This window comes from Peromyscus maniculatus, chromosome 21 (assembly GCF_049852395.1).
Source record: "Peromyscus maniculatus bairdii isolate BWxNUB_F1_BW_parent chromosome 21, HU_Pman_BW_mat_3.1, whole genome shotgun sequence".
NCBI lineage: Eukaryota > Metazoa > Chordata > Mammalia > Rodentia > Cricetidae > Peromyscus > Peromyscus maniculatus.
Window position 1 is genome coordinate 30,351,076 of NC_134872.1, and position 27,526 is coordinate 30,378,601.

The window sequence follows — 27,526 nt, forward strand, 5'->3', positions numbered from 1 at the left end:
TGTTTCTCTTATGACACAGATCTAGGATTCCCTTTATTAAGGTTTGGATTTCTGACATCTCCTCATTTTTCTCCCCCAGGTGGAACATGTTCCCACGGGTTGGTTGCAACAAGTTGTTCACAAAGTGATTCTTTCTATTGTAACCAGGCAAAACCCTGATTGAGCAGGGAAGACATAAGAATTTCATGTACATTTGTATAGATGATATCTAATATTTGTGTGTTTGTGCTTAAGGTAGTATATTTCAGAGTCAGGCTGTACCTTCTAGAAGAGTGGTTCTCAACTTTCCTAATGCGGCCTGTTAGTACAGTTCCTTGTGGTTACCCTCAACCATAAAATTATTTTGTTGCTACTTCATAACTGCAATTTTGATACTGTTATGAACTGTAATGTAAACATAAGATATACAGGATATCTGAAATGTGACTCCAAAGGGGTCATGACCCACAGATTGAGAACCACTCTTCTAGATGACTAGCAGCTTAAAATTTGTAGTATTCAAGTCTTACTTAGGTTTTCCTTGGATTATTAAGCTGTCTTACAAATTTGTACTGAATAGTGGAAAGAATACTCATTAGCCATGATCTTTTATAAAATCATAATGTGATGTTAATAATCCTAGATTCAGAGCCACAATCCTCCGCATTTACAGTGTCCTTTCAGAGCTTCTTTTGGCTGGGCTGATGCTTGCAGACAGCATCCATGTTCTTGATATCTATCTCTATGACTTGATCAGAGTTCCATGCAGAAGTTTATAGATGTTCCTTCCATCTTCTGTCTATAGATTTCATCAAACCTCTCATTCTGAGCCACCGTGAAGTGGTTCTTCCAATCACCCACAGTTCCTAAAAGATGAAGCCCAGACAGGAGCGTTAGTCTCTGATTGACAGACTTCATGTATTTGAATAGAGTGCCGAGTGCCCACTTTGGAGCTGGCCTGACAGTGACCCAGTTCCTCAACTCCTCGGTTCTCTTGTCTGAGTGGCAGCCTGAGTGGTCTTTGTGCAGGGGCACCAGCTTCCAAATCAAGTAGACAACTGATACAAGGGCACTTGGTGACCTGGGATCTTGGCTCTATCTCTGGTATACACACATACTGGATAATCACAGTTGTAAAAATGAATGAATGTTAGACATATAACTATACCAGGGGATCTTAAGATGTTCTGCTGGCCAAAGATCCTGGGCATAAGAAAATATATATTGTGGCATTCCATGTATATGCCATCTAAGAACAAGCAAAACTAACCATCAACTGAGAGTGAAAGATGAGAACATTGTTCTCTGTAGGAAGAGCTTAACTGGAAAGGCTATCAGAGGAAATGTCCCAAGGTGATGGAATTCTTTGTTGCCTTGATTCAGATGTTGGTTAGTTTTTGTTTTGTTTTGTGTTTATAAAAATGGTTGAACTGTACAATTAATTTCTGTAAGTTGTTTTTTATGTAGATTATATCTCACTGAAAAAGAATTTGAGGTATTAGAATGACATACTATTTTTCAACAAGCAGTGATTAAAATGATTTTAGATAGGAAAATACTCTGTGTAACACCTGTGATTCTTGCAGAAAATTATTCAATTTAATGAACAAACATGTTTATTATAGCATTAATCATAAAAATTTAAACATAGTATGTATAGTTTCTATAATTAGAGAAATACTATGATGAATGACAACATGTCCATGAGGCCTGAACAAACAGTGATGAGCAGAGATCTGCGCTCCTTGCTCTAGAGAGATGGTTCATATTCTGGTAAGCAAAATTGTACACTACAGCCACAGTTTTTGCTTTAGTGAACAAATTTCTATCGTGGTATCTATATTTCTGTGTCTATGGGCCAAAGCAAGCCAGCAAAGAAGCAAACACAAGTGTATGCAGAGAATGGTGGGTGTGGATGGGCTTGAAGAAAGGCTACCCATCAAATCCTCACCATGGATTCAGAAAAGAGGTATCACTGTTTCATTTCAGGGTCCTGGGATACTTTGTAGACTTCAAGGATCACGGGTGTGTGTGTGTGTGGGGGGGAGTGGGGGGGGGTGGGAGGGACCTTGTACAGTTATGGAAAGGAAATGCATATGCTAATGAAGTGGAGGGAGGGGCTTCCTGCTGTTTCTAGCTTTTTGGGAAAGGGGTTTTAGAGAGGAGCTGTGTGAAATGGTCAAATCAGTATTGACTTTTTTTTTTAACAGTTATTTAATTTACTAATTTTTAAGTAAACAATAACACTTTCCCCTTAAAACTGAACCACCTGGGCCCATTAGAATTCCTCTCTCAAGAAGTAGGAAGCATTAAGAGGTTGGTTCACAGCAGTACATGTTGGAAGTCATGAGCCTGAGCGTTTAGGGGTCATGGTCAAAACTAAGTCGTGAATAGAAGCCAAAGCAGTGGCTATGGAGTAAGAGAAAGGCACAGGTGGAAGACAGGAGGCATGCGTGTGGACAGTAGCTGTACTTACAAGAAGAGCCTTACAGCAGAGAACTAACGTTTCAAGGTCTCAGGGCTGAAGAGTCTAACCTCAGGCAGGGTTCCCAGTGAGGTATGCACCAAGAATAGACCTGGCCTTAGTTATCTGGAAGATTTGATTTGTAGAATCTCTGTACAATAGGAATGAGTCTCTAGCCTTCTTGGGAGCATGGTATGTGTATTTGGGGTATACTGTCTCAGAATAAGACATATTCTGATGTCTTATTTTCTGATGTCATGATATTTTCTCACAAACCTTTTCTCATAAAAGGGGAAATGGACTGGTCCAGGATAGATTTGGGAATGGTTGAACGATTTGTCATAGGATTCTCTTTCATTCTCTCAAATGATGTCTCCTGGATGATTTTATCCAGCACCGCTTCATCCAAGTTCTTTCCCATGAACTGCATTACCTTCTGGATTTCATGCTTTGGGTCCTGTGGGTGACGGTAACATTGAGTTGGACTGGAATAGAGTTTTAACATGATCCCATTTGTCCAGACATCCCTGTCAGAAACACATTCATCAAGCAGCTTCCCTGTCCCTGATCCTGGAGCAGTAATTTACTTACCCTCTTCATATCTTCATAGAAGAGGAAGAGAATCTGGTATCTATCTCGAATCTCCCACCATCCTTTCACATGGTCAAACCAGGATCCCCAATTTACTGTAACAAACAAAAACAGTTTTCATGAACATAAACCTTCTGAGAGTCAGGCTTTTCTCCTCCTCCTTTTCCTCCCCCTCCTCCCCCTCCTCTTCCTCCTCCTTCTCCTCTTCCTCCTCCTCCCCCTCCTCTTCCTCCTCCTTCTCCTCCTTCTCTTCCTTCCTCCCCCTCCTCTTCCTCCTCCTTCTCCTCCTTCTCCTCTTTCTCTTCCTCCTCCTCCTCTTCCTCCCACTCCTCCTTCTCCTTCAAGTGCACCAGAGGTTAGAGACATGGAAGGAAAAATCTTGTGTCTGATATATCCTAAGGACACTGATATACTTGATTCTGAGGTCATGTGCTTTGGGTTAGTGTTATGGTTTTTGCCTTTAATGCTAATGAAAGGATAGTGTGGATTATGTACAATCACCTGCACCCTTGTATTATGACAGGAATATCCAGGATAAGGGTAGCTCTACAGGCCAGGAATCCCTGAATACAGGCTTTTGAAGTAGGATGTGGCTGCTTGCTGAGAGCTAGGGTTCTGCACTGTGAAAAAAGCTAGCCTCTTGGCTTTACCTCGTCCCTGTTAGTGGTGGGACTTGTCTAAGGGCACATGACATTCTAGGGACTCAACTGTTTTGAGTGGTTCTCTCAACTCAACCTTACTGGAGTAAGAACATGGGGCACCGAGCATTTCTATTTACCTTTCCCGTTGATAAAGTTTTCAAAATACTCGTCCCAGGAGCTCGGTTCTGGCAGCATCTTACTCATCCTGTAGAAGTGGTAGTAGGAAACCATGCAGTCTTTGGCGTTTCGAGCCACATACAGGAACTTTGGAAAGGAAGAGAGGTGGATTAAAGGGGCTTAAATATGTGAAGTTTTGAGTTCTTGCTTTGACTGAGTCCCCTTGAGGGACACTTAACCCTTCTGCACAGGCAGTACAACCTGGAACATCATTGCCAATTATGCTGCGTCTAGCCAGGCCCTATTAACTCATTCATAGTTAACTCAAGTCTTGATTTCCCCCTTGCTATCAGGAGCAAACTCTTCCTCTATAAACTCAGACCCGATATCCAACCGCCACATGTATGCCAATGAGCCTCCCCCCCCCCCCAAAAAAAAACAACAACAAAACCTCAGCTTGATTTTTGGATGGGCAGTAGCTCCATCCTGTGTTTGCGTCATGGAACAGCACCATGACCGAGTCTCCTATTTTCTGTGAGCACAGACATTCCTCCAAGATAATTATTTTTGCTCCTGTGTGTTTTTATATACCTGACTAAGCAAATGCTAGGTTGGTTGAATAAGGGCCAGGTTGAGGAACCCTGCTGAGAGACCCTGTCACCATCTCAGAGATCTAACACATGGTTCTTCCAAGTCATCATGCGGACATGCTCCAATAGAGCAAGTTTTCTAAAGGTTTGGCTTATTTTTTTTCCGCTTGATTTCATAAGCTTTGAATCTTACATTGTCTTTTACTTCAATATTTCTTGGCATTTTGTGAGTGTCTTCTTTCCTTTCCATGTGTGTGACTTCCAGCCACATCACATGACTCGCTTCTTTTCTCAGCCCTCATTACATTCCATTTCCAAGTTCACATGTTTTTTTCCCTATTCAGATGCATAATATGAGAGTTAGGCTGGTTTTGATTTATGTGGATATATATATATATATATATATTATATATAATTCATTTATTTATATATTTATATATATATAAATGAATGAACATATATACATTCAATTATTAAACACCATTTATTTATTTGACAAATTCTGATTATAATTGCATCTTATTTCTCCATGTCATTTTGATACAATTGTTCATTTTTGTACAACTTTAACATTCTCTTATGTCTACATATAGTAGATTTGTCAGAAGTTCTTGGGGCTAACTCTGATGTTCCTTTAGTAGTCACCCTTATGATGGGTCTTCCCTTTGGGTATGTTTAAACGTAAGTTGGTGAGCATGGTGGTAATCTGGGGCCTGAGCTAACTCTGATGACTCTGGCAGTGGGGGTCACCTTTGCTGACTTGTGAGCCTGTAGTGTCTTGCACAGGGCAGGGAGAGGGAGCTCATCTTTAAAAACCTCTCAGAGAGGACACAGGCTACCCAGAAGCTGCCCGGGGTCTCCATTACTGTCCACAATGTGTATTATATTGGTAAATTGTCTGGTGTTTTTTGAATTCACTGAGAAGCTGGTCCTGGAAGTAGAGTCATTCCATCCCCATTTCACATCTGAGCATGTTTATCTAAGTGTTCTCCAGGACCCCTTATCTGGAGATAGACTGGTCCCCTAACTCTGTGACAGGGAGGAAAGGGAACAGGAAAATTGCCCAAGTAAAGATGTTCTTGAGAACATCTAGAAGGTGAACTATTTCCTACAGATGTTACTTTGTTTAGCCCATTGGGAAAGAGAAGCAAGAAGTTCAGACCTGGGAAAGCTCAGCCATAGGGAGAAAGCTCAACCTAGAACTCCAGCTGATGCCTCAACTTCTTCAGTCAGTTTCTGGAAAACATTATGAGCACAGGATCTGCTGATGTTACCTCTAACTGCTGCTATTTGTCCTTTTACTTGAAAGCCTATTCTGCTCTGCCTGGGACTGTTGATGGGTAAGTCTGTGCTAAGGGATCTTCATCAGTGTGAGTCCCACCTTGGTGATATTATCTTTCTGCTGTTATTTGTTCCTTGGCTTGGAAGCCTTACCTAGGGGCACACTCTTCTTTGTCTGGGACTCTCTCTGTTGGGAACTCCAGCTGACTACTTCAAGAGGGCTTGCTCAGTCAATTCTGATGAATGCTTTAAGCACCTGATTTGATGATCTCTCTCTCTCTCTCTCTCTCTCTCTCTCTCTCTCTCTCTCTCTCTCTCTCTGCCTGCTGCCTACTGTTTATTCTTATTTTTATCTTTGGCTTGCTGCATATTTAATAAACTCACTCCTTCAAAACTGAAAACATAGCTATATTGGTAGCTCAGTCAGTAGAGCGTGGGACTCTTAATCCCAGGGTCATGGGTTCGTGCCCCATGTTGGGTGCCAGATATTGGTGGATTTATTAAGGCAACTCCATGCAGTTAAAAATGAGGTTTATTTGGGGGATAACTTACAATTAGTAAAGGGGATGATTACAGGATTCAGGAGAGGTAAGGTGCAGTCCATCTGGGTTCTCTGAAGAACTCCACTTGGTCTACCATCCAGCATCCAGGATCACCAAGAACCAAGAGAGCCGGCACATCTGGATCTCAGGTTTTAAGGGCTCCTGTCTCGGCCCCACCTCAGGGGCCAGTCATAGGTAGATGTGACAGTTACCAGAAGCCTCACTGGGGGTAGTACTTCCAGGTCAAAGCTGGAATAGCTACCCACTACATCTTGCTATTGTAGATCATTCTCTGGACCACAGAGCACAACTCCTCCACTTACTCATGGAGGATGGTGGCCCTTGGTACCCCTGCTTTCTTTGCTTTCTTTCCTCATTCTCCTCCTCCTTGTGCTGAAGCTCTGTTCCAGTCCCTGCACAAACATCAAAGCTAATGTTTCTGAAATACCCAGGGCATCAACTATTCTGGCATAGCTCCTGGCTCAATTTGCTTTCCTGAATTTTATTTCCTATTTATTTATTTACTTACTTATTTATTTACTTATTTATTTATTCATCTATCTATCTATCTATCTATCTATCTATCTATCTATCTATCTATCTATCTATCTATAGATCTTTCTATTTATTTAACCCAGGGACTTTCTTTCCTTGTTTGATCTCAGTTGGACAACTTAAAGGGGCATTCCTCAGTAGTTTTGTGATATCCAGTATCAGTAATGCCAGAAATAGAATTTTCACCCCTCACTCAGCTTTACTGTCAGGGGATAAGTCATTTGTTCATAGGAGTCCCAACTATACTCCTGTTATCTAGACATCTTTTAGTCCTTTTTAAACAATACTGAATTTTTAAATTATTTTATCTATATGGGTGTTTTGCCTACATGTATGTATGTGCACCATGTGCATGCAGTACCCACAGAAATCAGAAGAGGGCATTGAATCCCCTAGAACTAAAACTTCAGACTATTGTGAACTGTCATATGGGTGCTGGGAACTGAACCTGGGTCCTCTGGAAGAACAGCCATTGCTCTTAACTACTGAGCCATCTCTCTAGACCCTTTTTGTCCTCCTCTCCTTTACTCCAACTTATGAATATCATATACTTCTCAGCAAATACTAGCTCATTCTAGGACCTCAGCACTACCCACTGCAGGGTTACTCTATCCTTGTACACACCTCGCCTGGTCCAGCATTCTCCATGTGGCAGGAACAAACTAGAATAGACACTAGGGTACGTGACATAGTCCTAGAAAGAGTGAAACAAACCTGGAGGCTTCTGAGGCTGCAGACAAGCATTTGCTCTGTGGCTTTACTTCGATTTACCATTCTGAACAATCCTTTGCACTTTTTCTACCCAATCTTGTCTCTGCTCCATTCTATGTGACCTCCCATAAGTTACAGCCTATGGTTCCCGCTCCCCATCCCCCAGTCTACTTCACTGAAGAATAGACTCTCTCTAACAGCTCAGTCTGGCCTCTGCCTTCACATCACATCACTCTACTGACTCTATCTTTGTGTTGTTTGATTTTACTGCTGAGTGTTAATACTCAGAGGTCATGGATAGAGATTGCCGGAGAAGGTATTCTCCCCGGCTTCTGGAGGTCTAGCTCTCTGGGCTTCCTGCCCCAGCCCCCAGGGGAACTGCTGCTGTCTTACCTTACAGTTGCTTGTCCAGAAAGATGGTGGCAGCAGCTGAGTGGGAAGATGGGTCTTTAGTCTCCTTGGAGATGGCATCTCATTGGCTTTATCCACACCTTTAACAGAGTTCAGGAGATGAATGCACAGTATGCCCAGCACATTAGAACTTCCACTCCAGGTGATCCCCACCTTACCTATCATCCACACATGGATCTTCCTATTTTTTTTTTTTTTGGCTTTTTTGGGAACCCTTTAGAGAGTTACTGGTATTGCCTTTGTTTTTATAGACTCACAAAGCTTGAGAGCTGGATATGAGCTCTGAATGAATTTACTTTGTCAGTTTATAGAAGATAAGATGGAGTTTTTTATAAGTGTGTCCTATTGAGAAAATCCAAATCAGACTGGTCCTCAGGCCCACCTGAAGCAGTCTTTTTCTTCTATAAAGGAAATGGCAAGTCCCCATCAAGAACTTACATGTGGATCTCTAAGCCCACAGAATAACAGATTCCCTGGGTGCCCAAATTCCAGGAGAATGGCAGACTCCATTCTTCCTTCTCCAAGGAAATTTATAGGTCCAGCCTACCAGACCTCAGGATATCAGAGAGCTACCAGTGGCAACACACCACTCACCTGTGCAATGGGTACAACCTCAGTGGGTACCCCACACACGTCACTGGAGTTACACATTCCTACCCTGGAATTCCTTCTCCTCCTGCTGCTGTATAGGGATCAGAGACAGCCTGACTACATGAAACCTCCCACTTCCTCTGAGACCTATAAGAAGGGACCCCCCTCATTCTATCATGTCACCTAGGTTCTCACCAGAGCCCTTCCATGTTGCTGTCTGTCTGTGTGCCCATGGAGTTAACGATTCTTTTAACAAGCCTTCCATATCAAATTAAACTCTTCTCAGAGTCCTCTCTAAACCCAAACCTGAAAGCATTTTATGGGTATCTCAAAGGGTTTAGTCTGTCACATCAAGGACTGTGGTGAATTCAAGCTGTTAGGTGGCACATTTGAATCTGGACTCTGATTCATAGCTGATGTTAAAGATTCTTTTAATCGAAGAAACCTGTCACAGAGGAGGGCACTTACAGAAACTAGAAATATGACTGATAATCAGTAGCATTTAACTATAAATGTGCAGCAGGAGGGTATGCTGTGAAGCGACCTTCCATATTGCTTACATGATGTGAGGTCTGGAAAGTGACCAGGTATAATGCTTAATTTCCATTATCAACTTGACTGACTTGGAGTCACTGTGAAATATATTTCTGGGTGGGTATGTCTATGATGGGGTTTCCAGAAAGGCTCAGTGACAGAACATGGGTAGCAACAATGGGGAATTAGACTAAACAGAAGGGAAAAGGTGAGCTGAGCATTAGCATTCATCTCTATGTCCTTACTATAGATGCAATGTGATCAGTTGCCTCAAACATCTTGACGCAGTCATGTGAGCTGGGTGTCAAACTTCAAGCTATTAAAGCCCTCAAATACTGTAAGCAGAGCTTAATGGACCATTCTAGTGGTGATTTGGAAGAGCAGAATGCCGAGAAAAGAGTAGATAATGGAGACCCAGCTCATGACGTTTTAAAGGAGCTATATTGAGAACTGGGCTATAGGTTATTTTATTACATTTTGGTGAAGAGTCTGACCCCGTACTGCCCATGTCTTAAGAATCCATGTGAGTTTGAATTCACAAATAAGGGGCTAATTTGTTTAGCAAGGACATCTCAAGACTGAACAGTGTCATGTGGTAGTTGTTGCTCGTGGCTGTTACTCAGTTCCACAGTAAAAGAGAGCAAGTAAAACAGAAAGAGATGAGAAGTGTGCAGTTTGGCAAGGAAAGAAGCATGACTTGATTGAAAGGTTCAGAGAAGGCAGAACAGAAGTGGCTAGTAGTTCAAGAGATGGCCTCATTCAAGAGACATGCCCCTGGGGACAAGAGCGAACAGGCCCTGCCAGGCAGAAAGGCAGGAGAGACTGTTGACAGCTGCCATCTGTGGTCCCTGGAGCTGTGCTCAGTGACCCCCGTGGGGAAGAGACTGATCATTCTGGCCTCTGGAAGGCCGGAACACAGAACAGAAATCTGTGTCTGTGTCTGGAAGATGAAGCACTTTTCATTCTCAGGAAAAGGGTGAGAAAGTAAACCTTGATCTACTTGATGTACTTGTAGAGGGTGCCTGGGTAATTTCTTTGTACCGTCTTTGGTTGTGATGCATAAAAATAGTCTCCTTTGAGAGTGGGAAACTACACACTGTCCTCTTGTTTCCTGAATGGGTGTCAAATATCACAATATCCGATTGTTCCAAAAATGAAGCTATTCTAGATGGAAAATGCTCTAAGTCAGTTCAGGAGAAATGAGGAAACAAATCACATGATAGGGAGTTAGAAAAGATAACTTGGAAGATCACCCCCCACACACACCAAATAATCACAGTCAGAATAGTCTATGCTGGGATGGCACCCCAAAGAGGAGTCACAGCAGGGCTGGACCAGATACGGAACTGCAAAGCAAGTGGCCACCTACACAGTCAGGGATTTTGAGAAACAGGCAGAAAGGACATCCTGACTTGAAGACATCCATCCCCTTGCCTGGGTCCCAGGTTCCTAAGAGCATCTGCTCAGGAGCTTTCCATCTGGAGACATTTGAAAGGACTCATCAGAGCCTGCCCATGACTACTTCAAGAGTGCCCCACTTCAATGCTAGACTTGCCCTCACAGCAGCGCTTCTTAGGGTTCCGAAGCCTTTCTTAACATCACTCTGCAGTGAGATGACTGAGGGAGATCAGCCCCTGTGCTGGTTTCTGTCTTCTGCTTGTTTGGTGAACTTTCCCTCATGTGTGTAGAGAAACATCATCAGGTTAAATGTTAGGTGAAAAAAAAAGGCTTTTCAACTGGGCAAAACTAATTGGCTCCACCAGAGTGTGTGTGTGTGTGTGTGTGTGTGTGTGTGTGTGTGTGTGTGTGTGTGTGTGTATTATAACCAAGGAAGCATTTGGTTATAATAGGGTAGGCTACTGAGTGCAGAGGTCTCTGAACTGCTAATGAGTCAAGTTTTGCCTTTTCCTGTGTTCTACAGTTGCACATGATCAGAGCAAAAAGTGTGATAAGAAAATAAGGCAGAACTTCACCTTTACGTACATCTTTCTTCCTTGCTGACTCACATTTGGTGGGAAGAAAGACAAGAAAAGAGATGAATCTGGGCATAGTGACAACATGCCTTTAACTCAGCACTCAGTAGACTTCTGTGAGTTCGAGGCCAACCTGGTCTACATAGTGAGCTCCAGGACAGCCAGGGCTATGTACAGAGATCCTGTCTCAAAAAATGGGGGAGGAGGGAGAGGAAGAGGAAGAGGACAGATTGAGAGACAAGGCAAGGAGGGAGACAAGGCAGGAGAGGAACACTCAGGGAGTCAGGGGCTCTTACCTGATGGCTGGGGTGGCCGTGCCCACTCAATAAAAGGGTGTCGGTGTTGAATGGCGGCCCGCCGACACTTCTCTACATCCCCGTTCTGCTCAATCATGTCCACAATCTCTTGAATCCATGTTGTCCCTGAGGAGACAGGGAGGAGTAAGAGTCCTAAAACTGACTATTTCTTCAAGCATCCCGAAGAAGGGATGTGGGGCCAGCTATTGCCTTCACCTTCCACTTAGGCCAGGATCCTATCAGTTACATAAGGAAGACTTTGGGTCTCTGTGGAGAGTAGAACAGGGTCGATGAAGCTCACCTCTTCCCCAGCACAGTGATAGCAGAGGAGAGTGAGCTTCAGAAAAGCCAGGGCTACGGGTATTTGAGATGGAGCCCACCATGGGATCAAAAGGGGGGCAGGTTTGCCATTGCAGGGGGTTCTAACTAGGTGAGGAGTTCAGATGTCTCAGAGGGTGAGGCTGGAGCTTGCACTGTGGTGGTATTGTGTTCCCCAAAATGTTGTGTACTCTAATAAATTTATCTGGGGTCAGAGAACAGACAGCCACTAGATACAAAGGCTAGAAAATGGTGGCACTCACACCTTTAATCCTAGCATTCCAGAGATAGAAATCCCTCTGGATCTCTGTGAGTTCAAGGCCACATTGGAAATAGCCAAGCATGGTGACACACGCCTTTAATCCCAGAAAGCCAGCCTTTAATCCCAGGGAGTGGTGGTAGAAAGCAGAAAGATATATAAGGCGTGAGGACCAGAAACTAGAAGATTTTGGCTGGTTAAGCATTCAGGCTTTTGAGTAGTAGTTCAGCTGAGAGCCATTGGGATGAGGACACAGAAACTTCCAGTCGGAGGAAACAAGACCAGCTGAGGATCCGGCGAGGTGAGATAGCTATGGCTTGTTCTGTCTCTCTGATCTACCAGCATGGACCCCAATAACTCGCCTCGCATTTGATTTTATCAATAAGAACTTTTAAGATTCCTGCTACATTTCACTCTGCCAAGTTACCTGATTTAGGGTAAGTACAAATGAGGAGGTCATCTGGCTTGGCCTTGAAGGTCTGAATCTGGCTCCAGTTGTCCACGGTTTCAGACATCAGGGCGATCCCTGCTATCTCTTTCCTTTTTGTTTGCTTGCTCAATTCTGGGGTAAGTGCCATGATGTCTTATGGTGGAGGGTCCAGTCCCTGTGAGAAAAGAACATAATGGGATTTTAAAAACACTGGGGCAAAGCATACACAGCATGAAAAGGACTCTTAGCTGTAAGTGTACTGCTCCGTGGCGTTAGTAATATTTCCAGTGTTGTATGTCCACCATCACCTTCCATCTCCAGGAAACATTTCACTTTCCTAGATGGAAACTAGGTGCCCATTAGCGCTAAATCTCTGGTCCCTGGTCCCTGGTCCCTGGCTACCACCATTTCTCTATCTCTTTGAACTTGAGATGCTTTAGATAAGTAAATTGAAATTGTTCTTTTGTGAATAGTTTGTTTAATGTCGTTTAATGTTCTTAAGGATCAGCCATATTCTGGTATGTCATCGGATTTCCTTCCTAATTAATGCTGAGTATTATTGCATGCCTGCTTGCACTATGTTTTGTTTATCTGTTTGCTTATCCATGGGCACCTGAGTGCCTTCTTTCAGGCACCACAGACGATGCCACTTTAAATGCAATGCACAAATATCTAAGCCCCCGTGTTCATATTTTTGGGTCTATAACTCAAAGCACAGCTGCAGGATTGTATGTTGACATTTTTTGAGAAGTTCTCATAGCACCTTTCTTCAGTTGCTGTATCATTTGAGACATCCACCAGCAGTGTATAGGACTCTGTCACTGGCATGTAATGTAACTGGCTCAAATATACATCCCTATAGATTTGTTTTACATTTTCTTTATGACTAGTGATGAATTTCTCCTCACGTGCTTCTAGTCTACTTTGTCTTTTTTGGAGAGATGCACATTTTTTTGTAATGTTTGTTTGCTAACCCTAGAAGACCTGGAAATGCACAAAAAGGACAGCAGGAGGAGTGAGCCTCCATTACTCATGATTAAATTAATATTGCAATTCCAGAAGACATTTACTACTGCTGTTCCGAGGATTGACAAGGTGACATTTGGTGACTGCTACAATGTGCTGGGCTGAGTACCTTTGGACACTAACTCATTTTTAATTCCTACATAACTTGAGCCACAGAACATTAGAAGGGAAGGGTCTTTATGGAAAGGGTATTTATGGAAATGAGTAAGTAATTGCTGGAGATTGAATAAAGGGAACTGGCTTGGCCATTCTATGGAGTGGGAGAAGGAACAGTGTGCCCAATCTGGCCACACCAGCTTTCAGGGTGACTTAGTTCTCTAGCATAGACACAGTGCTTTTCGAAAATGAAAAACCAATTATTCTTGAAAACATTTCCAACATAAGCAGCAGCTATAATATGGCAGAGAGGGTGGACTTTTTGATGATGCTCTGAGATGTGGTGGAGTCAGCTTCAGCAGAGGAAGGTAGATTATTGCCGTCTCTTCATCCTTCTCTTCCTTTTGGGGTGGTGGTGGGGTAAAGAGTGCGACGAGGTCTCTCTATATATCCCAAAGTGCCCCAGAACTCACTGTGTATCCCAGGCTGCCTAAGTCCCACTCTGTGCTGAGGTGACAAGGGTAAGCTACTTCACTTGGTTTGGAGCATTGACACTTCTCATGGGACTTTATGTTAGGTCCTGCCCAACTTTTCCCTTGTCTTTTAATTCACATCACAATTTTAACACAAAGAAATAATTATCACTCTTCTAAATATGGGGAGGCTCGTGAGCCACAGGATCAATGGCTTGCTCAGGACCTCAGCTAGCATCTGCCTACAAATCCCATCATCTTTCTTTTAAAATTGCCTCATTTTAAGTTGTAGGCATTGATGCGTGCATTGAAATTTAAAAAGCCCTTGCAATAATCCCATGTGCACAAGGAAGGCTATGCCACCCAGGAATTGTTATGACTTCATGTATTTTTGTCCTTTTCAAATGAAAATGGTGGTGTGCACCATCATGGCTGCCAAAGATGTTCCCATCCTAATCTCCAATAGAGCACTGCTGGAGGATGTGGGGGCACTCAGTGTAGTTTAACTTGGTTGCCATTGCCAATTCTGAGACAAAGGGGAATAGACATCAAGGCCTCTAGAAGCTGAGGCAGCAGCCTGTGTCCTTCACCTGCACAGAAATGAAGGCTGCTGAGCAGGGATGAAGGCTGCTGAGCAGGGATGAAGGCTGCTGAGCAGGGATGAAGGCTGCTGAGCAGGGATGAAGGCTGCTGAGCAGGGATGAAGGCTGCTGAGCAGGGATGAAGGATGCTGAGCAGGGATGAAGGATGCTGAGCAGGGATGGAGGGTGCTGAGCAGGGATGGAGGGTGCTGAGCAGCGATGGAGGATGCTGAGCAGGGATGAAGGATGCTGAGCAGGGATGGAGGGTGCTGAGCAGCGATGGAGGATGCTGAGCAGCGATGGAGGATGCTGAGCAGGGATGCTTTTCTAGAGCCTCCAGGGGTGCAACTCTGCACCTTGATTTTACCCAGAGCCTATGATCTTTCAGATGTCTGACCTCCAGGAGTGAAAATGACCAGCAGGGTGCGATGGCAAGCAATATGAGGGAGCTAGGCAGGAAGATTGTGAGTTTGAAGCCAGTTTAGGTTAAAGTTAGACTCCGTTTCAAAACGTCAAAACAAAACAACAACAATAAAATAGTATGAGTTAACAAACCCAGGTTTTTTTTTTCTCTAAACAGTGCCCTGATATGTATCACCATGTACACCAAGTTGGCCTCAAACTTGCCAGGATCCTTCTGCCTCTGGTCCCAAAGGCTGGGATTACAGGCATGTACTATCACATGTGCTACCACATGTACTACCATGTGCTTGTGTCATTTTAAGTTGTGAGCAACAGAAAACTATTTATATACATTTATATTGTAAAAGCATCATTGGATACAATGGGCTGAATCATGTGCCTCCAAATGCATAAGCTGAGCTCCATTCTCCATACCTTAGAATGTGACTGCTTGAGATAGGACCCATAAGGCTTGATTAAGTCGACATGAAGTCTTTAGGGTAGGCTCCAATTCAGCCATACTGGGGCTCTTCTTAGATTTTGACCCACAGAGAAACACCAGGGGGTGCACAGAGGAAGCACCATGTGGGGATATAGTAGAAAGCAGCCACCTGCAAGCAGAGGCCTCGAGAAAACACACCACCTAACACCTCCATCTGGGACTTCTTGCTCCAGACTTATGAAAAAGTTGATTAAACTGCCTAGACTAGGGCACTAGATCAAGCTCAGAAACCAGCTCTTCTCTGGAACATTGGCAAATAAAGGGAATTAATTATTTGTATTGGCTTTCCTATATTCATTGATCAAATAGTACTAGAAGGCACATTTCTATTTATAGAATTATTCTAATAAATAAAAGGAGATGATTTTTTCTTTTTATATAATTATAATACCTTCTTGCAACTCTCAATGAATATAAAATCTTGGGCCTTAATAGTCAATAAATAACAAAAGAAAGACAATCAGACATTGTCTCTTGATGGAGAATGCCTTCTCTAGGAAGTGTTCCTGCTAAATCACTGCCACTCCAACTGTATCCAAAGAAGAATGTTTGGTAAGTCTAGAGGACAGGATACTGTGAAATCTCAGCACAGGGCAAAATCAGCAGGGCACAGACCTGCATGAATCTGCAGGACAATAATACACTCCCTCCACATAGATGGTAAGAAAAAATTTAAAGGTACAGACTTACAGATCTTTAAAAAAAAATTCATAAAAGGACGCATTTAAAGAGACCAAAATGACCAACAAGCCAGCCTAAACTATTATGTCTAAGGATGCTTGGTCACGCATGTTAATAAATTATAAAGAAAAAGCAGAAGCCTGGGGTTGGAGCTCACTGGGAGAAGAGCTGCCTAGCACCCTGAAGGCTCTGGGCTCAATCCCTAGCACAAAGAAAAGCCAGTTCATGCACTAGGGATAAATCCTGGTCCCACTGCCGGGGCCCCACAAAATGCCCAAGCCACACAACTGTTACCCATGCTCAGTCTGTGCAGGTTCCTCGGCTATCAGTCCAGAGTCCATGAGCTGGGGGAACTGCGGTTGGTATGTAAAATAAAGAAAGAAAAGAAAGGGAGTGTTCTTTTGAAATATTAGGACAGTGACTGCTCTTAAAGTGGGGGAGGGACAGAGCCTGGACTGGGTAAGGGGAGCGTGTGGAATGCAACTTTGTTGTTTGGCAAGTTTTTGCTCCCTCCTGGTTTGGCTGAAGGCTTGGATGTATACCTTAAAATAACCTGTTATTCTAGGCATTTGCTTTATATTTAGCATAAAAATACACAACTCCAGACTGTGAAATCTAGAGGATAGTATGGGAAGGTGTTGGTGTACTAAATACAGAAAGCATATGCAGGCTGCACCAGTGAGCTTTGTGTTACTATTCTGAAACAACCGAGTCAGGCTCTCTGGAGAAAAGAGCCTGGGCGTGGTGATGCCTGGTTGTATCCCAGCACTTGGGAGGCTGAGGCAGGAAGATCACTAATTTAAGGGTAGACTATGCAGTGAGACTCAAAACACAAACAAAAAGAAAAAGAGACTTGTATTTAGTTCATAGTTTGGGAGGCTTGAAATCCAAACAGCTATGCACAGGCCTGGGGTGTTATCACATCCCAGTGGGAACAAATGGCCCTGTCTTTCTCCAAGGTCACTCTTTCTCTTATAAAGCTATGGGAGATTCATTTACAAAAGCCCCACTGAAGGTTCTATCCTTTAGCATTAATTAGCATAAGACGGAGGCTCAAGCCCCTGCCAGGGTATGGGAGGACAAATCACATTTCAACTATAGCTAGGACCCTTCAGCAAAGGTGTACCTTGGTAGGGAAGTCCCCGGGGCTTAGAGCTTTAACATGGGGTGTGCGGAAATGGGCATGGATAAAAAGGTGGGCAGGTGTTGTAAAGATCTTAACGAGTGTGTTTTATCCTGCAGATATCAAAAAAGAGCCAGCCTTTGCTGGGTTTAGGGAGGTTTAGAGTTGCGGCTGGGAGGTAATGACTTCACAGTCTTCAGTCCACAGAGACCACCAGCTCTGTAGCAGGCTGTGTGTACCAGACAGGTAGAGCTGAGGGGCTGGATGAGGCTATGAAAGTGTGTGAACCTCACACAGATGAGACCTGAGATGTGGTTCAGTAGTGGAGGTTTGCCCAGTGAGCACCATTCTCGGGTAGATGAGTTTGGGAGTGGGGTGAGGGGGGGAGGGGATTCCTGAATGTTTGATCTTACAATGATACAAAAGCCATAGAGGCTCAGTAGACATCAGATTCTCAAATTGGGGTCTGTTGCCAGATTTGTAGTTAGTGTGCAGTCCAAGCCTCTCTCCTGCTGCTGGGCAGCAGCTGATCACAGGAGAGCAAGTAACTAGCTCCAGCCTGCTGTGCTCAGGCCTGACAGGCTAAGGATATCCAGTGCTTAGAATGGTGGCACTTTCTACTTCTGATAACCTCGCGGAATGATTGTCAAGAGACACAAGGTGGTCTGATGGCCACAGTATGCAGGGTTGTGAGAGAAAGACAGTCATCAGAACCTGCTCCTGCTGCCAAGAACTGATGGTGGATTAAAAATACTTGCTGCCTAGTGCATTGTGTCCCCACATGCTGTATTGGAGGCCCACTGGCGAGGGCGGGGTGGAGGGTGGCAAGTAGAACTGGATAGAAGCTTGGGGGAAGGAGGTGAAGCGGGAGGGTGGAGAGAGAGTGGATGGTGCTGGAGGGGGAGAATGCTGTTAGTCCTCACAGAAATTTCAAGACCTTGTCACCTTCTCTTGCCTCTACTTATAGGTTGCAACAGCTATGGTCCCTGCTACTGTTAGAATTGGGCAGATTTTCCCACAGACTTTCCCAGACAGCCACCTTTTCATCCTGTCAGGCTTAGTCAGTGTGGCCTCCTTTGTGAAACTATCTCTGTGGGTAGTTAGCCTTTTGATTCTTTTTCTGAGACAGGGGCTCACACTGTCCTCCAGACAGGCCTCAAGCTCATAGCAATCCTCCACCCTCGCCCTCCAGCGGATCTTACATTGCATGTAAACTTTACAGATCCTTTGCCACAGTGCTCGTATAAGTAACCACCTTGAGCAGGGTACCTGGTCAAGCCCCCTTTATAGGCCCAGCTTGAGTAATGGTCAAAGCTGGAGGACCATTGTTGGGAGAAGAAACAGTCATAACTAGAGAAAGCTAGTTGGCTGGCAAGGGGAGAGGCTGTCCAGGCTAGGGAGGAGAGCAGGGTGCATAGGGAAATGATATCATGGGGAGGAGAGTGCATGCATTTCTAAATCAAACCCAGCTAGTATTGCTTTCATAATAAGCCTTTTATTATTTTTCTCAGGTTCCTAAGGACTTAGGATCTTTCTGGCTTGAGCTAATCTACTTCTACATTAGCACTTTACATGAATGAAGACTAAGAACATACACCAACAAATTAGGCCAAATATTTAAGATAAATTGTGTTCTTACCTTCAAGCTTTAGCGGTCAGTAATCTCAAGGATGGACTGCCCCAGAGTTCAGTGAGTACCAAAGTACATTTAGAGGAAACAGGAAAACATTTCTGGGGTATGGCAAGCACAGAGGCTCAAATTCTACTGTGCCAAAAGTACCTGATCTTCAGCAGGTACCAAGCAATCCAGAAGCTCTGCTGTCAGTGTGGTTAGCTACAACCTTAACCAGCAGAGTCAAGATAGCAAGAAACAAACATTGGCATCTGTCCATTGAGGAAGTAACTCTCATGGTATTGTTATTGCTCAAGTACAAATCTCCACTATCTTGAATACCAGCAGACTCAAGGCTGTTTGGATGAATGCATGGAGGCAAACACCCGGTTCCTCCCTCTCTGTGACCACCTAGCGCTCCATTCTGCTCAGGATCCTGGCTTTGTAGCAGAGCCTCATGCTCTTGCTGCTTGGGTTTCTCCCTCCCTAGTCTGACAGAGAGTCTAAAATATGTAAAGATGAGGGTGTAGCCATGCTTATGGTTGAAAAAGAAAGTGCCCCAAAGTCCCCACACTCTGCCCTTTGCTCAGCTGAGTGTAGTCCTCATTAGTTATTCAAACTAGCAGCATGAGGCTGACATACATGCCCCCCTCTTCGCCTTTCAAAACTGGTGATGCTAAGACGTGCCAAACAAACAAATTATTAGCCGTCATGTTTAACTAAGTAAACTAACCTCCATCCTCCCTTTGCCTATAGTGAAAAGAAGCTTAAAACCTGTGTGAGTTAAAAAGGTATTTCAAATACTCGTCCATTATCTTAGTCTTGCCAGCTTGTTGAAGAAATCTTTTTCCTTTCATAACAGCTAGTACTTAGTTCCTTAGGTCCTGTTCTACTGGTAAATAAATAGGCTTGGGTTCAGTAATGAGGAAACTAGAAAGCTGGCTGCAGGGTCTCAGGCATCCAGCTGGACCTTCTTCCAGATTTACTTTTTCCATCTATAAAATGTGGGACATGCTAGCTGCCTCCCATCAGTACTGTTACATAAAAACAAGGTGATGAACACACCCACCTAGCACAGACTAAGTTTGTTACAAATCCTGGTTCTTTCCAGAGTACATTCATCAACACCCACATGCAGAAGGGACAGAACCAAAGTCTAATATTAGAGCTTATGTATGTGTTTATTTATACTTGTTTTATCCCATGATAGATATACATGCATGGAGGCAAATTATATCCCTAGGTGTCCTCGGCTACCTTAGAAATCAAACTGGTCATGTGTTAATCTCTTCTGGCAACTCCCAAACTTTTTTCATCCGCTCAGCTAAAGCTTACCTCATCTCCTTTGATCCTGCACTTCTTAGGACCTCATGGCTGACATGTCTTCTACTTCCTCTTTTCTAAAGGAGGTTACCTTTGTTGACTTGCAAGTCCCAAATGCTCTGTAGCCGAAGTCCCTGTGTCCAGGCTGTGTGCCACTAACCCCTCTAATAGCTCTGTTTGCCTCTGTTGCCACACACCACACCGTGGGCCACCAACCAGATGCCAGTCGATGAGAAGACAGAAATGTTAAACAGTGGGCCACAGTGGAAACAGACAGCTAGAAGCCAGGACAGAAAGAGGATGGAAAGTCTTCAAATATTCAGTACACTTCTGACAGCTCATGGGTCAGATAAGGGGGGTGTGTGTCTTCAAAAAAACTTGTAAATATTAAAATTCTAGTCATATATGCGCCAAACACAGGCATACCCAATTTTATAAAACAAATACTGTTTATTAGATGTAAATCCACAGATTAACCCTGACAGTGATATTGGATGACTTTAGTACCCCATTCTCACAAATTGATGGGCTGTCCAGACACAAACTCAACAGAGAAACATTGGAATTAAATGAAATAATAATTCAATGGGACTGAAAACCATAGAACATCCACCTGAACATTAAAAATATACTTTTTCCTCAGCAGGACAAAGAATTCTCTCTAATATTGACCACATACTTAGGCAAAAAGCAACTCTCAACAAATACAAGAAAATTGAAATAATTTCTTGCATTCTATCTGAACACAATGGAATATTATAGCTTTGAACACCTACATAAAAAATCGAGAGATCTAAAATTAATAACTTAATGATGCAGTCAAAAGCCTCTAAAAACCAGGAACAAACCAAAACCCCAAATTAGTAGATGGGAAGACATAATCAAAATAAGGGAAGAAATTAATGAAATGGAAGTGAACAAAAAATTTATAAAGAACCAATTAAATAAAAAGCTGGGTCTTTGAAAAGATAAACACTTTGACAAACCCTTAGTTAATCTAATCAAATGAAAAGGAATGTCCATGTAGGAATGCCCTGAATGAATGAAGTCCTAAGTGAATGTGTGTGTTGACAGATCCAAATTAATAAAATCAGAAATGAAAAAGTGAGGCATTACAGCATACACAAATGAAACTCAGAAAATCATAAAAATATACTTTAAAAGCCTCTATTCCACTAAACTGGAAAATCTAAAAGAAACAGATCAATTTCTATATACACTTGACATATCAAGATTAAACCAATAAGAAAATAAATGATTGCAATGGACTGATAACTAGTAATGAGATTAAAGCAATAATAAAACATTTCTCAATTAAATAATGCCCAAAACCAGATAGATTCACTGCAGAATTTTAGCACAATTTCAAAGAACTAATCTGAATGCTATGCAAATTACTCCACAAACTAGAAAAAGAATGCCATAGCCTGCAGATGTAGAAGAAAGCTGTGAAATACTGATTTCTGGACATGACAGGGTTGTTGCATGTATCAACTAACTCACAGCAGCTGTGGTTACCCGCACAAGACCTGTATAAAGTCCGTAAACCAATGAAAAATAATTGGATTAAGATTCCAATAATAATTTATTGCTGCTACCAAACTCCAGCATGCCTACAATCAAGAGAGCAGGAGACACCAAATGTTGGCAATGATAAGATGATTGAATCCAATCATAACTCTTTCTCCCTCCACCCCATTTTCTCCTGTTTTTTGTTTTCTATGTTTTATACTGAATTACTATTTTATAATCAGAATATAATGATATTTTCTCTAGCACGATCTTTATTAAAATACTCTTTTAATTACAACATTTCATCCTTTTCCCCCCCACCAAACTGTCCTATGTACTCCCACTCTGCTCTCTTTCGAATTCATGGCCTCTGTTTCTTTAATTGCTGTTACATACATTTATGTATGTGTATATATTCCTAAATGCAGAAATGTAATCTGATCAGTCTGTATAATGTTACTTGTATGGATATGTGTTCAGGGCTAATCATTTGGTTTGGATAACAAATTTGAGGGTTCTTCCCCAGGGAAGATTTTTTTCTCCTAGTCTCAGCATCCCTTAGTTGGCTTAGTTCTTTGTCTAGGGTTGGAGCCTCATGAGCCTTCCCTCTTCCACATTAGTGTGTCTGTTGGTGTCTTCCTTGTCCCGGTCAGGCTTAGGCAGTCATGTTGGTGAGACTCCACAGGTGTACATTTATTTCTCTGACATTTCTAGGAGAGACAGTCTCATAACAAATGGCTCTTACAACCTTTCTGCCCTTTCTCCCACATGAATGCTGAGCCTTAGGTGCAGGAGTTCTGTTGTAAACCTATCAGCTGGAACTGAAACTCCAGCCAGTACTCTGCACTTTGACCATTGTGATTTTCTGTGATGTTGTTCTCCGTTTCAAAGAAAAGTTTCCTTGATGAGGGATAAAAATTACACTTCTCTGACTAGACTCTGGCAGAAGTCTTTGGCATAGAGTCTTATTTGTCTTAACGTTTCCCAGCTCTATTTCCAAAATTAAAGGACCAGGAGAGCCAGAGCACAGAGAAACAAAATGACAGGATATGTGTGGACATGCATGATGGGTTTTAGACTCACTCCTGAGAGGGTGTGGGCTAATTTCCCAGAATCAGGATTTGGATGTTGACCTAAGGGGTGGAATTTGTAGAGAGCAGGAATTTGTAGAGAGAGTTAGTGCATCTCCACAAGGATGGGTGGGGTGCTCCTTGTCTTGCTGAATTTGAAGGCTTTGATTGGGCAGATGATGGGCTCTGGATGGCTGCTGCTGCTTCTGCCTTAGTTATTCCAAGACTTCTTGAGATGAGGGACTGCCTTGAGAAAATGTTGCAGTTCCTGTCCATCCAAGCACACAGAGGGGTCCATTGGTCTGTCATCTGTCAATAGGCATGAATCCTCCAGCTGAGTGCTAACTGCTGTAAATGGTTATTTGGAACAATGTGGTTCTTCTTTACAGCATCTGTGTCCCAGGACACAACCTGCTTTCCTGTATTGAAGTCTTTGCTCCTTTAAAACTGACACTCTCTTTTTCAGTAGTAATGATAAGACAGTGCCTTATTGTATGTCTGGCATGTTCTAGGAATTAGATCTTACAGTTTCATTTCAATTTCTGGCAGCCATGTGAGGCAGCTGCTGTTGCTGCCCCCACTCCTTGCCACAAAGGTACTCAGGCATTCTCTCTGTTCACAATACAAAGTTTAGATTTGAACCCTAGCAGGCTGGCTACTTGGTGGTTAAGAGCACTGGTTGCTCTTATAGAGGGTCTGGGTTCAATTCTCAGCACCCACACAGTGGCTTGCAACCATCTGTAAGTCAAGTTTCAGGGGACCCATTCATACATAAAATAAGTCTAAAAATTAAATAAACAGCAAAGCAAATAACATTCTTCTTGTTAGTGAAGGTCATTTGAAATTTGTTCTTGTCTTTTAAAGAGCTAATAATCCCACATATCTTGCAAAATTTAGTAGCATGTTTTCTTATAGTTTTGATTGTGGGTCTAGCCTTTAACAGCTGAGCCATCTCTTCAGCCCTAATAGCATAATTTCTACTTGGTGTTTAAATCCAATTCACTTGAAGAACTAAGTAAAGTCAAGGATATAGACCAGCAGTTCTCAACCTGTGCATCTCAACCCCTATCAGATATCCTGCATATCAGATATTTATATTAAAATTCATAACAATGGCAAAATTATAGTTATGAAGTAGCAGCAAAATAATTTTATGGTTGGCAGTCACCACAATATGAGGAACTGTATCAAAGGGTCACAGCATTCAGGAAGTTGAGAACCACTGATCTAGTCTATCTTTACTTACAGTTGGTGTGTAAAGGCAAGCAGTGTGTACCAGTAAAGCAGGTACAGTACACGTCCTGTTTTTCTGAGAGACTTTTCCCAGGATCCTCCTTCAGACTAGTGAGTGCCCTGACCCAAGTTATAAAACTGACAGCACAGGAATCCACCCACTCTGGTCCCATCCAGGAGGCGTGTGCACATCTTGGCATGGCTGCTGTGGCTTTCTTCAGGAAATCACTTTCCAGCATTGCCATATTGGGTTCTGATTAACTAGCTTACTTTTGATAGTATTGGCCACACCTAGGTTTGAATTCAGGGTTGTATTTCTGTCCTCTGGAGAAAAGGGCACACAGGTTGAATTAATTCTCAATGTGGGAGGAAATGTCAGAAGCATACTTCTTGGAAACCAGGTTTCTGTGGAGGACAGTGTACCATCTGCATGTCTGGTGAGACTTAAGGGGACCACTGGTGGCCACTAGTTTCTGACATCATGTCCTATTTAGAAAGCCAGAAGGTGCTGCAAACAGATAAGAGAGAGTCTGTGGATTCTATAAAAACAAGGAGACAGGTTCAGAGGAGTTCCCCTTAATAAATAAAAGAGAAAAAACAAAGAGATACTGAGATTGCTCTAGTAATTGGTGATCATTACCATTCATTCATTCACTCACTGTTGGCTGATCACTAGGAACTGTGCTGGTGTGCAAAGAAGTAAGTCTTTATACAGTCTTCTTATGATTTTTGAAAACTTGACACCTGTCTATTTTGCTACTGCCCTTAAAATCTTAAGACAAAAGGTTTGTAATCTTCTAGGCTCTGTGTAGACATGAGCAGAGAAAGCCCCTATTTCCTGTCTGAACCCCCTGCTTCTCTAAGAAGAAGATGGAGTTATGGGGACAGGTGAGATAAAAAGAATAGGGCATAGGGCAATAAGATCCCTTGTTCTCTCCATTCAGATCTTCCTGGCTGGTCACCATGGGTATCTTTCTGAAAACATTCAATGATAGCATCTCTACTTGGCAGGGGTCTTGGTTTGTTTTCTCTTCCTATAACAAAATAGCTTTGACTGGGTAATTTATCAAGAATAGAAGGCCTCAGGCTGCATTAGTAACAAGGCAGTGAGTCAGACCAAATATTCTCAGTTCTTATCCTTGCCTTGTAAACCCACTAATGCTACTCCACCCTTTTGTCCTCATCCAAACCCATTCACTTCCCAAGGACCCTTCTAAGTAGCATTAACACATGAATGAAGGGGATTGTTTCCAGCACACAGACTTCAGGTAAATTTCTTGCCAGTAAGGACCAAACATCCCTCTTTGGGCAGGACCATATGGTAAATGCATTATGAATGACTGATCATATGGTAAGTTTGCAACTACACAATTCTCCATTGCCTGTGAAAGCAGCCATAGCACAATAAGTGGGTGGGCATGGCTGTACTCCAATAAAACATTATATACAAATAGAGATAGTGAGCTGTGCTTTGCCCATTCTGGTATACAGAGTAAAGAGGAAACTCTTGCACTTGAAACAACACCCCACCCCTTCAGTAAACATTTCCTTACCCACACCTTGGAATCTCTGCCACTGTTCTCCATTGTTACATTGCCCTCCAGCCTTCATATGAAGGCCTTGGTATTGTTGTTTCTTCCATATTTTTCTTTTCCTTTTTTGGACACAAGTTCATATAGCTGAGGCTATGTAGCCTAGCCTAGCCTTGAATTCCTCTCCTTCCACTTCCTAAAAGCTGGAATTATAAGTGCCTTCCACCACATTTTCATCACCTATTTTTTTCTCTTTATAAAAATTTCATTTAGGTGTAATTTGGACACCATATAGATAATGCATTTAAATGGTGCAATTCAATTATTCCTAAGAACTTTCTTTTTAAAACTACTTCCATTGTGTCCCATAGATTTGGTATGTCATGTTTTCATTTTCATTCAGTTCTAAGAGGTTTTAAATTTCCTTCTTGATTTCTGTCTTGACCCAATTTTCATTCAGTAGTGATATGTTCAGCTTTCATGACTTTGTGTAACTTCTGTTATCTCTATTGTTGATGATATCCATTCTTAATATATGGTGGCCAAATAGGGAATGGGAGAGAGAGAGAGAGAGAGAGAGAGAGAGAGAGAGAGAGAGAGAGAGAGAGAGAGAGAAAGTAAGTGGAGGTATACACAGCCTCATGGAAGGAGAGAGAGGAATAGAGGAAGGAAGAGAGAGAGAGAGAGAAGGGGGAGGGGTTTTCTCTTACAGGGGACTTAAGATGGCATGGTCAGGACACTGGGTGGGTTCCCAAGAGGTGTGTCTGAATGCTAACATTCCCTAACAATGACTGTATAGTGTCTTCCTTTACCTATTCTGATTAGTTTTTGTCTGAAGCATATTTTGTCAGATATTAAAATAAACATGCCTGTTTGCTTCTTGGTTCCATTTGCTTGAATAAATTTTTCTATCCTTTAACCCTAAGATGGTATCCATCCTTGATGGTAAAGTGTGTTTCTTAGAGGCAGCAGAAAGATTGGTCCTATTTTCTAATCTTGTCTGTTAGTCTGTGTCTTTTTATTAGGGGAATTAAAACCATTAACATTGACAGTTATTATTGAGGAATGTTTGTTAATAATTTCTGTTATTTTATTGGGCTGATGTTGCTGTTTTACCTTTTAGACATCTTTTAGTTAATTGTCCTGAGATTATTTATTATTTGTGTCTTCTTTGGTCTATAACTAGTGTCATCTATAGAATTCGATGGATGGACAGAAATTTCTGAAATTTTTTTTCATCATGAAATGTTTTTCTTTATCCTTTGATTATGTTTGATAGTTTTCTGGGGTATAGTAGTCTGGGCTGGCATCTGGTCTTGAAGAGCATGTAGACTATCTAGCTAGGCCATTCTGACTTTCAGAGTGCCTATATTAAAATTCCTGAAAAGATATCACATTGATAATTTAATGATACACATAAAAAACTTTAGAAAAAAAAATAAGAAACAATACCCCGAGAGCATATTTTCCTGTAGACAGGAAAAATAATTAAACTCAGGGCTGAAACTAATAAGATAGAAATAAACAAAAAAACAAGCAATACAGAAAGAATCAATAAAATTAAGAACTCTTTCTTTTAAAAAACGAACTCAATTGACAAACATTTAGCCAAATTAACCAAGAAAGAGAAGACCCACATTAATAAAGATATGAAGGGAGACATTACAACAGACACTAAGGAAAATCCAAGAATCATAATGACATACTTTAAAGGACCTTTATTCTACCAAACTGGAAAACATAAAAGAAATGAATGGATTTCTTGATGTATACAACTAACCAAAGTTAAAGGAAGCTGAAGCAAATGATCTAAACAGACTCTCTAGTGAAATATAAGCACTATCTAAAAGTCTCCTACCTAAAAGAAGCCCAGGGTCAGGTGTATTCAGCTCAAAATTCTACCAGGCTTCAAAGAACTACCACCATAGTTATAGGTAACTTTCCTATAAACAAAAGACAAATTGTGCTGGCTGGTCTTTTATTAACTTGACACACAAACTAGAGTTATCTGCAAGGATGAAACATTAACTGAGAAAATGATTGACAAGTGCCAATAGTGCATCCACCTAGCACATTC

General features: G+C 42.3%; 1 protein-coding gene across 4 annotated transcripts; it reads right to left on the reverse strand.

Moving 5' to 3' along the window:
• On the reverse strand, positions 1–24,135 carry LOC107399991 (sulfotransferase 1C2). 4 transcript variants are annotated; one of them, XM_076557245.1, is made up of 8 exons: positions 23,931–24,135; positions 12,281–12,458; positions 11,277–11,402; positions 7,865–7,962; positions 3,813–3,939; positions 3,035–3,129; positions 2,720–2,900; positions 1–845 (listed from the first exon to the last, which is right to left on the reverse strand). In XM_076557245.1, exons 2-8 carry the CDS (start codon positions 12,429–12,431, stop codon positions 733–735), a joined length of 891 nt encoding a protein of 296 aa, XP_076413360.1. In that variant the 5' UTR covers positions 12,432–12,458; positions 23,931–24,135; the 3' UTR covers positions 1–732. The 4 variants fall into 4 exon arrangements, with proteins under 4 accessions (XP_076413360.1, XP_042121922.2, XP_076413362.1 ...); XM_042265988.2 differs by lacking the exon at positions 23,931–24,135 and adding an exon at positions 18,807–19,280; XM_076557247.1 differs by lacking the exon at positions 23,931–24,135 and adding an exon at positions 18,370–18,392.
• Positions 24,136–27,526: the final 3,391 nt, after the last annotated feature.